Below are 11,968 nucleotides of genomic sequence, written 5' to 3'. Positions count from 1 at the left end.
AACATAGTCCTCAAACCTTGCCTCCCAAGCAGTTGGGATTACAGGTGTGTGGTACCAGATTGACAAATATTTTCATAGTCTATGTTATGTGTCAGGCACGGTCCTACATTAAACCATTCATTGTTTAACCGTCAGAAAAATCTTCATGTTACAATGCCATCTCTGTAAAATATATATTGCACTGGACCACACCCAATTAAATCAACTGTCTGAACTTAGGGTTGCTAAATAGCAGATCTTGGACTTAAGCCCAACTATCTGGGCTCCAGCAAGATATACTTAATTGCTTAGTTCTGCTATTTTCCCATGGATCTTGCTATTTTCATGAATATCCATGGAGACCAGCCACATGCTTTAAAAAAAAAACACCTATAGAGTGTTTCATAATGATGACCAACTCGTATTTAACTAGACCTTATTCATTTTAGGTCTGATTATTCGCAATTATAATAATCACAAATTATACATTCACATGCATATATTTATGCATATAAAAATGTTTCAGTAGGACAGATTCCCTAGAAATGAAATTGCTGGGTTAAAGGAACAAATTTAAAACTTTGATATACTGTCAAACAGCAATTTAGTGAGACTGTCTACTTAGACCAGCACCAATATGAGATGCATGAAACTCTACGTGCACTGGAAGCAAATTCATTATTGTTGGAAGTGTAAAAGAAAGTTCCTTTCTCTGTTGACCTACATTGTCTATGATCAGGTCACTGAGCATTTGAGACAGTGTTTGAGATCAGTGGTTATAAAAGTTTATTAAGTCCAAACCACCTGGCATGCTTGAAAAAACAAAGAGTTTGTGATTCTATAGGTCTATGGTGCAGATGATGAATTGTGGCAAATGCAGCTGGTTTGGGGTTTACAGCTAGTTTGGGATGAAATTTGGGATTTGAATTTTACTTCAAATGACCTACAAGTAATTTGTAAGGTCAGAATTGAGGAGAGTACTCTATATTTCTCTAGGGAAATCCTCTTTTAAAAGAGGTTGTCAAAGACAGTTTACAATTCACATGAGATATTAATTGTGTGTGTGTGTGTGTGTGTGTGTGTGTGTGTGTGTATGTGTATGTCTGTTTTAATTCTTGATCTGTCTCATCATAGACCAGAGTCTCAGAACAGGAACAAATGAGCTTGCAAAGCTTTGCCCCACTGCCTCTAGCCTGAACTTCAGCCCTGCCTCACAGATCTTGGGTACTAGAGGCTCCTTTCACAGAGTCTGAACTAGCAATAGCACTGTAGTATAGGATGGTTGAGTTTGTTACATCTGGGACCCCTTACTATGAAAAGCTTGCATTTATGAGAGGCTAGTTAGCACTGTCATATGCTTGAGCTAAAGTACTGCTTTTCCTGCACCCCTTCTGTTTAGCCTATCTGGGGTCATCCCTTGACTACTGGCAATGACCTGGCTTGGGCTTTGTTCCTGTCACAGTGTTGAGTGACATAATGGCAGCCACTGGTGTAGACAGTTAAACACACCACTGAAGTACAGGGATTCTGTGTCTGTATCTGAGAGGACCGCCTTGAAGAACTGGCAGAGCCCTGAACACGCAGAACCACCCCTATGAAGTTACACAGGCTGTCCACGCACAACAGTTTAGAAACCCCATCTTCAAGTCTCGTGATAGTTTTCTGACAGATGGCAAAAAAATCTGTTGAAAAAAGGATGTCTTTTTATGTTATAATTCTAAAACTGGCCCACTGTGGATGAGAAGTAAACCCGCTAACCAATTACCCAGGGCTGAATGGTCTTCATTAGCTTTTAGGAAGACTATTTCCTGACATCATGGGTCTGAAACTCAAGCTTTTTACTAACATAGCTGTTCTTCATTTCCAGAACAGATTTTCTAGCCTCACAGGTCAGATTAAAGAAGCAACTAAGATGCCAGCATCAGAATCTCACACTGGTAATCCTAGCCACTCAGGAGGCTGGGAGGATCATGGATCAAAGCTGGCTTGGGCAGAAAAGTTGGTGAAATGCTCCAATTTACTAACCAAGAAGCCAAACTGAAGGTGTGGCTCAAGTGGTAAAGCACCAGCCTTGAGCAAGAAAGCCAAATGAGAACATGAGGCTCTAAATTCAAGCTCTGGTACCATCACCCCACCTTCACCCAGCAACTAAGAACAACTAAAATGGAACAAGTCAGGGAATTGGTGACCCTAGAAAAATTGGAGATCTGATCATAAAAGAGAATGGTCAGTTGTCCTCATTGGGCCATGCAAATAAGCATTGTTTTGTGTAATCGACTCAGAAAACCATCTAGAAATGTGAGTCTTGTTATTGTAGTGAATACAGGCATTGTCGCTGTGCTGTTTACTCATGTGTAGCTGTTATTTGGTCCTTATTTCTCAAAATGTGGCCAGGTGCTTGGGCATCACTTGGGAGCTTGTGAGACATTCATAATCTTAGCCAGCCACCTGCTAGCTGTGTCAAAATCTGCATTTTAACCAGATTCTATCATACTTCATGTGGACCTTAACACTGGAGAAGAACTGACCTGTAGGAAGGGCTCAGCAAATGTTTGACAAAAGCTGAAAGAATAAATACCTTCATAGCTTAAACATAGTTTAAACAGTCAGCCAAAATATTTTCCCCATAAAACTTGAGATAGGTTTTCAAATGTGATTTCAAGTGATTGCTTCAGATATTCATTTGTGAAAAGTTAACTATGTGTAAATTATTTGATGAAAGTATTCAAGGAAAACCTCTGGCCTTGTCTTTGAAGGTGGGATAGTGATTGAAAGGACCCTAAAGATTACTTCATGCCAAAGAACTGAAAAGAATTTATTCTACCAGTCATGAGAGCCTCTTCTCTCTTAGTTGAACATGTCTTCTTGTCTCAATCTTTGAAATGTCACCTAGAAACATTGAAACATAGCTCCTCTCTGCATTCCTATTAGTAGAAGAAAAGGTTTTTTAAAGACACGGCTGCCACTTTGGGACAGAAGTCTTTTGGAAGGTGTGGTCAGGGAAAATTAGCACTGACTCTACAGTGCTCCAAAGACAGTGTCTTAAGTAGACAGCTCTTGATACATCACTGGTTCGTTTGTTCATTCATAAATATTTCCTGAGGACATTTGGACTTTATGAAGATGGTAATGTGACAAAGGGGTCCCTGTAAACCTGTGTCTTGTAAAACTATTAAGCCTACTTTCATTTATGTATTTTTGGCTTTTCTGGCTATAAGCTTTCTAAAGCCACCATCTTGAATAAGAGAAGTAACTTTCATACATTACACATTGCAAAAAAACAAAGAGAAATACAGTTGGCTGAATAACATATTAACATGTCCTATATAACATATTAACATGTTTGTATATTAAGTCAACTAGTACCTAGGTCAAAACTATGAATGGCATTAAGGCTAGAGCACTCATACCATTCAGAGCCACTAGATGGCGGTATATTCTATTAGCCTTTTCTCAAGTTTTCTCTTTAGCCACATCATAAACACTTCATTAACTTGGACATGTACTTGTAACCTTAGGTTATTTCTTTCTTGGGAGAACTCCAATGAAAAAACTTTATTAGAATTTTTAAAGTGATAAACTCAAATTATCCCATGTTGTCTTCTCTGAATATTCACTTCCTTGGAGTTAAAGGTAACAGTTTCCCTCTGAAAAAATATGACATTTCCTCTGAGGAAAATGCTATGTAAGCATTTGCTTTTGGTTTATATTGAAGTGAGTGTTGAGGGAAAAAGAAGGCCTTATTAAAATTCCCAACATTTTATTTGTATTTTATAACTGCTATTAAGTTTTGCATTCTTTCTTTTCTTTCCTTTCCTTTCTTTTTTTTTTCTTTTACTATCAATATTAAGGACTACTGAGAGAAGGTTACTTTCCCCTCTCTTCAAAGCTGTCCAGAATTACATGGCCAGTAAAGGGCCTCACATGTGTACTCATATATTATCTTATTCTCCAAGTGCTTTGTTTGGATTTATTCTTCTTTGGTATGCATTTTATCCCTACACCAACTTTAAGGATTTCATCAAACATACTATTTAAAAATTGAACCGCCTTTATAACATATCTGACAATAATTCCCTGGTATATATTTAAAAACACAGATGCTCAGGACACCTTCCTTCCTGTCTAAGGAATCCATTTGTAGAACTAGTGATGGTTAAGGTGATAGTAGCTTATTTTATGTGAGATGCCCAGTGCAGCCTCTTTATTTTTCATGTGTTCTTCATAAGATGGCTCTTGGGCACTAGTCTATTGCTTGTTCTCTGGATCAATTTAACTTTTTGGTAATGCCTTGGTGTTGTCAAGACTAAAACACAAGATGCCAGGCAGGAGCTATCACCTTCCTTGTTTGAGCTTGGGCACTTTGATTGATTCACCACAGGATTGAATACATTAGAAAAATCTAAGAGTAATAAATGTAAACATTAAAACATGGTCACAGACAAGATGGAAATTTTCTACTTTAATATATGCTTTAGAATTCTAGCTCTTGAGCTACAGCTGAAAGACCAAAGTATGTCAAAGCTGTAAGTGAAACGACAAATGAAAGCAGTCACTTGTCTTTCATCCTGTTCCAATTTTAGGGACCTGATTTGAACTTAGAATCTCCCAGCAACTCTAAAGAGAGCTACGTTAGTAACATACATTTTGTGGGGGAAAAATGAAACTTTTGTTCAAAAGGGTATTTTATCTAATGCTTTTTATTTATTCATTTCAGAGAGCTCTGGAATGGAATGAAAGCAAGGTCTTTCTTTTTCTGTTTTTAGTTTGAACTCTTAGAATCTAAAGCAGAACCTGAAATAAAACATTCAGAGAAAGAAGAAGAAAGAGAAAATTTGGGGTACTTAAGATCATTTTTGCTGAATAGTTGGTGAGTAGTTACATATTTCAGAATTCTCAACTGAACAGAGCTCCTTGTGTTTGGTTACATTAGTGATACCTTTTGGAAGTTACTGAGAAAAAATTGAATTTCACTGTATGCTAGAATATTTTATGAATTGCACCGATATTGATACAAAAGAATGCTTGTCCCAAATTACTGCCATTTTTGTCTAATTTCCTTATATGTGGGTAGAGTCTACTCTGTACTCTCATATGAGACCCAGTGTAACACAACACAAAGCACCTGTATGTAGAAGGACTGTATACACTGATGGAGCCTCCTTTTAACAGATTGTTTTATTTGACATTCAAGAACTGACTGATGATGCTGGACTGTGGAGGAAAGGATGAAAAAACTAAGTGCTGTACACTGAAGTTAGTGTCAGATCAGGGAGGGGTACTCACATGCCCACATGGTTTGTTTGGAGAGGATGGAGCCAAGAATTAAGCTTCTGGCAAAACCCTGCTGAAACCACCGAGTCTAATAGTGAGGAAATTGAATTAGACAGGACTCCTGGCTTGCTGGACATTTCTTTTGTTTCAGTGTAACAAGGGGCCTGAAGGCATGGCTCAAGTAGCAGAACGCCTGCCTAGCAAGTTCAAAGCCCTGAATTCAAACTCCAGTACTGCCAAAAAAAAAAAGAAGGAAAAAAGAGATAAAGTAAAGAGTAAGAGTAAGAGAGAGAGAGAGAGAGAGAGAGAGAGAGAGAGAGAGAGAGAGAGAGAGAGAGAGAAACTAGGTCATATCTAGCTAGAGGTTTTAGACAATGCATGTCTTAGCTTCTCAGGGAAGTGAGGGGATAAACGTGGCCCACATGTTACAAAAGTGACAGGGAAGATCAGAAAGCTGACATTGGCCAACTGCTCACCATTGTATAGATCAAAGGCACATTAAAAGCACATGGATCTCATAAGGATCATATGATCTATCTGATTAGTTCTCCTAATTCAAAGCTAGGTGACAGCCAAGAAAATTAGATGTCTGAGATTCCACTGGCAATGTGCTCTCAGTGATTTTGTGAGACAATTAAATGACAGCAAAGCCCATATTAATATGTTCGATGGAACTAGCCTCTTTCACATAGCCCGTTTTCAACCAAAACTCCCCTGAGGGTCAATATTTAACAAGAAACTCAAGACAAATTTGGCCTTTTGAGTTATCCTAGCTCTTACTCCTAGCTCTCATTTTCACAAAACTGACTATGGTAAGGAAATATGGTCTACTGAAGAGTCTCTGAATCAGTCTCTAAAAGAATTTCTAGATGAAAGGGAAAAAAATATGGAGCCTTGATATTTGTCCTACTTCCTTCTATGAGGAACAAAAAAATGAATGTCTCCTTTTGCAGTAAAAAAAAAAAAAAACCACTAGCTTCAGATAACATCAAACCTATGGCTATAAATAAACGCAGCTGAGGAAAAATGAACCCTTGGAGAGTCTGTGTCTCGTCAGGTACATCTGAATGTCATAGAATAGTTCCCCAATTATAATCATCAGTGCAAAGGAAGTCAGAGATCCAAACAGCTGAGGTTAAGAAGGGGAAAAAAAGAGAAAGAACTGAAGAGAATATGAGCTGTAAAGAGACTGGAAAAAGAAGGGGCGGGTGGAAGGCATGGGGATGAGCTCTGTGTAAGTTTTAGTTAATGACTCATAGTAACTATAATAAGCACATCCAGAAAGGAAAGTTGAGCAGATCTTACAAATATCACACATACCATCCCAGACCCTTTCTGAGCACAGATTGTATCAAAATGCCATGGATGAAACTGATGCTTTTATCTGACTTCAGGCCTAGAAGGAAATAGAGTCGAATGTCAGAGAAAAAAATGATGTGCAAACATAAAGTTCTTCTTCCTCCCCCCCCCCCCACTTCCCTTGGTGGTAGTGACCAAACCCCTTTACTCATAAATTCCAGGCAAATGCTCTACCACTGACCCACACTCCAGCTCCATAAGCATAAAATCAATCAAGAATGAGCCAGGTAAATTACAGACTTCAGGGAAAATATTGCCTGAGGACAAGATAAGGTTCAAGGTCCTAGGTCTACATAAAACATGGGCAGCTGCCGAGAGACTAAAGCAATTTGTTAAGATAGGACCCAGGAAGTTAACTAAGAAAGCAGAAGAGAAAGACTCACAGGCAAAGGGCCAGACCTTGACAGTATAACTCACTGTGTAACTCACCCAGCCCAGCTCACTCTCACTGTGGTGGGAACTAATTCAGAGTAAGTTTAGCCCAGAGGCCTGGAAGTGATGACAAGTCTGAGCTGAGCGTGGGGTATGAAGCATTTCCTTTAATTCCAAAGATTTGAGCTCACCAGGTGGTCAAATGCTCTTCTAGTCAGGGCTTCCAAACATTTATAGATGCTGTTTTCTTTCATTCACTCAATGCTGTTATTGGCATAGCTTGAAAAGAAGGATGGTTGTGCAGTCACAGCCAGAGGATGGAGGATGGAGAAGGCACTTTGGTTACTGACCTTGATCTCCATTCTCAACACAAGAAAAGAAGACAACTTAAAAGCCAACCAATGTCCATGATTGTCATATAAGCGAAGACCTACTGCCAAGACAGCTGAGATCAAACTGACAGGATCTATTAGTTTTATCATCACTGTGATCAAATACCTGACAGAAACCACTTATGGGGAGAAAGATCTATTTTGGCTCAAGATTTCAGAGATGTCAGGGAGAGAATGGCAAAAGAGAGTAGTGTATACCATGGCATCCAGGAAGCAACAAAAAAGAATGAATGAAGAAGAGTCCAGTGTAGGGTATACCTCATAGGACTCACATTAGTGACTTATTTCCTCCAAGTAGACTCAACTTACTATCTTTCACCACCTTCCTATCAGGATATCATATTATCTACCTATCACATGATTAATCCATCCATTGTGTCAAAACCCTCAGGATCTAATTGTCTCTGGAAATGTGATCACAGACACATCCAGAGATGTGCTTTATGAATCCCCTGTGCGTCCCTCAATCTGGTCAAGTTGAGAGTGAACATTAATCATCACAGAGGTTCATCTCAAATCTTCATGGACCACTACCAGTCTTTTCCTCAAATATCCCATGCAATACTGAAATAGGTAAGAATTTTCTACCTGGTTCAAAGCTGTGGTGGTCCATATTCTGCTTTCCTTAGATATATCCAAGGAGATGCTTTTGGAAATGAGCTTTATAATTCTTTATTCTATCATAATACATTTTTCCTTTGGATTTGAGTTCTTAGAGAAGTCTAGGAAAATGTTCCTTTTGTATTTGAATAAATTTTTATTGACATTTATTCACATCCATTCTTTTTCTCATGAAGGCCTGTACCTTCATGTTACCATGGCAGAACTGAATAGTTATGACAGTTGTGTGGCCCTGAAAGCCTAAAATACTTCTCAAATGGATAATTAGAGGAAAAAAGTTTGCTGATCATTGGTAGATAAAAAATAGTGGATGATAAAGCCTTTCAACAAGAAACTATACTTTCAAACCTTCCCTCTGCGATGAAGTATTCTTTGCTGTGTCTGAGCAAAAAGTGAGTGTGCAGAAGAGGGTTTCAGGATCCTCCATCAGCCCCTAGTGGGAACCAAGGAGAAGAGAGAATGTCCAAACTTAGGTAGTCACTGAAAGACAGAAGAAGCTCAGCATGAATTGCCTCTTAGCCTAGCCTCTCTTTTCTTTCCAATGAAATTGTCTCCCAAGTCCCCATCTCAAATATCAAATCTATCTTAATCTTCTGTTTCTATCTGACTTCTCTCAACCTTTTCAAAAGGTAAAAAAGCCTTTCCCCTTTCTCACCAGCCATCCTGTAAAAGTATAAAGGAACACAGTTATTATTTACATCTACCTAAAACTGATTGGTGTACAGTGTTTTAACTCTTGAAGGTACTTTTTTCTTCTTTAAGTGGAATCAAGGAGCTTATCATTTCCATAATTTTAAGCCATAACCATGTGAAAGAAACATTTCCATTTCTAAATCCATATTATGCCTCACATTAAGCATGAAGGTAAGCCATAAAATTACTCAGATGTTTCAGTAACTGAAAAGTTATAAATTGTTCATATGTGTCAAGAAAGGTATGAAACATAACAAATTTTAAAAAATTCAAAGATGGAACTATTTTTGGAAAAAATTGCTCTTGATTATTGGCTAATGTTGATGATAACCAGCAAAAGTACCATGACTCCAAATTTGTATCAATCTGAAACTGAACTATTTCCTCTGGTAATGGTAATTTGGCAGAAAAGTCAGTTTCCTAATACTTTTCATAATAACCATTCCTTATGACTTAGTGATGTAAATAAACTCAACCTTAAAGAGAATTGCCTCAAGATTTTGTCTTAGCATAAAGTTCAAGACTGTATATGTTTTCCATTATGGACCATATATCCAGTAGATATATAGTTGAGGCTCATAATCAGAACTCTAGGAAATAGAAAAGATTACTTTAAGTTAAAATTGTTTCCACGAATCCAGGACAGAAAACAACTGTAGCTACAAGATGCTTCAATTTATTCCCAAGAGTTTATTTCTTAGATAAATGAAGGATATTTAGATAATGGTTTCAAAAGTTAATGATGAAACAGTCTAGGAGCCTTGGCTGGGTTAAAGGTATAATGTAGAGAATAAGCATTTTAACATATTTGAATATTATATACCGTGTTCACTGTTTTTTTTTCTGGATTTATCATATAGTGTGTGTGTGTGTGTGTGAGAGAGAGAGAGAGAGCGCGCAAGAGAGCACACATGAGCACAACATTACTGGGGCTTGAACTGAGAGCCTTTTACTCACTCTTGACTTTCTCAGGAAAAGGATTTTTGTAATAGGTCAGGTAGGGAATATTTTCAGTTTTAGGGGAACAGATGGTCTCTGTGCCAGGCATTCAGTTTTAGCTTTGCAATTGTAACTCAAGGCAGCTATTGACAATAAGAAATGAAATTCATGTGGTAGGATTTGGCACAGAGCCCATGGTTTGCTCATCCTGGTAATAAGCCTCAGGTATCTAGTGATATTTCATTACCTTTTTCTTCCAAATAGCTCACTCCTTGGAACTCAGCTATGTCAAATTTTATCTCATGGTCTCAACTTACAGATATGCACTATATGAATTATTACTATTATTATTATTATTGTTAATTTGGTCTGATTGAGTCTTGGCCAGATGAAAATGAATAAATTTCTACCCATTTATAAGTAAAATATTTTTTGCATGTTTTCTGAAAGTAGGGTCTCAAACTCAGATATGGTATTCAGATAGCAAAATTATCTTTTTCATAATTTCAGATTGAAGCATATATATTTTGAATGAAATACAATCTTATATTTCTATTATATGGATTTTGGAAGAAAACTATGGCCTATTATAATAACTGTTCATTTAAAACCATTAGCTTTTCAGAGTTTTAACTTTTTTATTTATTAATTAAATTTTGTTGATAAGGTGTGTGCAAAAGGGGTACAGTTACATAATAGGGCAGTGAGTACATTTCTTGTGATATCTTACATCCCTGTTTTTCTTTACCTTCCCTAGATCAGGTAGGCATATATACAATACCCAGTGTACCAAAAAATATACAGAGTTTTCACTTTTTTTATTATCTTTAAGTAATTGTACAAAGGAGTTGACATTTAACAAAGCATCTTGATCAATATTACCTTTCAACATTCTAACCCATCCTTCCCCTACCCACTCTATCCCTCTTAATTTTGTAGGATATACATTGAATTCTTGGCTGCAGTTCTTTTTTTATTTTTTTATTTTTAATTTATTTATTAATTGAACACAATTTTTTTTTCAAATTTTTATTATCAAACTGATGTACAGAGAGGTTACAGTTTCATACATTAGGCATTGGATACATTTCTTGTACTGTTTGTTACCTTGTCTCTCATACCCCCCTCCCTCCTCCCCTTTCCCTTTCCCCAACCCGGAGGTGTACAGTTCATTTACACCAAACAGTTTTGCAAGTATTGCTTTTGTAGTTGTTTGTCTTTTTTTACCCTGTGTCTCTCAAATTTGGTATTTCCTTTCAATTTCCTACTTCCAATACCAGTATACACGGTTTCCAATATACTTAGATAAGATTACAGAGATAGTGTAGGTACAACCACAGGTAGGTGATACAAGAACATCATCAATAATAGAAGCTACAGATACACATGGGACGTTGAAAGTAGTTACAACTGTGATATAACAATTGTTTCCATAACATGGAGTTCATTTCACTTAGCATCATCTTATGTGAACACAAATTTTTTGACAAGGTGTTGTGCAAAAAGGGTACAGTTACATAGTAGGGCAGTGTGTACATTTCTTGTGATATCTTACACCCTGTTTTTCTATCCCTTCTCTAGGTCAGGTAGACATATATACAATATACAATGTATCAAGAACATATACAGTAGCCACGTGGCCATGCCCAAGAAAGTTCGCCTAGGGCTTTAAATGTAATGTCGATATTAGACCATATGTCGACAGTAGTCTTATATGAACGTACATACATAGCTTTTGAGCTATTGTATTCCCCTGAGAGGTCAATTTTTGACCTTTATATGTTGAGTAATTGTTTGGTTTAAGTTACGTACTGTTGGGTCACTGCCCCAATCCTGTGGGGAATACTATTTGACAAGCAGTTTTTGGTTTCACAGACCTGGTCTCTACTGTCTCTCCGTCTCCCTTTGTTAACAGTCATATATCAGGGAGATCATGCCCCTTTGTTTTCTGTGTTCTAGGCTTGTGTCACTCAACAGTATTTGTTTGAGTTCTGACCATTTCCCTGCGAATAACAATATTTCACCATTCCTAATCGCTATGTAGTATTCCATTGTGTATAAGTACCATATTTTTTGGATCCATTCGTCTGTGGAGGAGCATCTGGGTTGTTTCCATATTTTGGCTATTGTGAATTGTACAGCGATAAACATGGAAGTACAAATGTCTTTTTGATATCTTGGGGTTTGCTGTTTAGGATAGATGCCTAGGAGTGGTATGGCTGGGTCATAGGGTAGGTCTATATTGAGCTTTTTGAGAAACCTCCATACTGTTCTCCAAAGTGGTTGTACTAATTTGCACTCCCACCAACAATGGAGAAGGGTTCCTCTTTCCCCGCACC

The 11,968-nt window shown here is 37.5% G+C and overlaps 1 protein-coding gene across 1 annotated transcript in view; it reads right to left on the bottom strand.

The window, feature by feature from the left end:
* Nucleotides 1-1,389: 1,389 nt before the first annotated feature.
* Hhla2 (HERV-H LTR-associating 2) overlaps nucleotides 1,390-11,968 on the bottom strand; it is a 69,310-nt gene continuing 58,731 nt past the window's right edge. Inside the window, 1 exon segment of the mRNA XM_048345809.1 lies at nucleotides 1,390-1,661. Coding sequence (XP_048201766.1) covers nucleotides 1,390-1,661 — 272 coding nt within the window.

Source organism: Perognathus longimembris, chromosome 5 (assembly GCF_023159225.1).
Source record: "Perognathus longimembris pacificus isolate PPM17 chromosome 5, ASM2315922v1, whole genome shotgun sequence".
In the NCBI taxonomy this organism is placed as follows: domain Eukaryota; kingdom Metazoa; phylum Chordata; class Mammalia; order Rodentia; family Heteromyidae; genus Perognathus; species Perognathus longimembris.
Note: the sequence above shows the minus strand (reverse complement) of the source record. Positions and strands in the feature narration are given on the sequence as shown.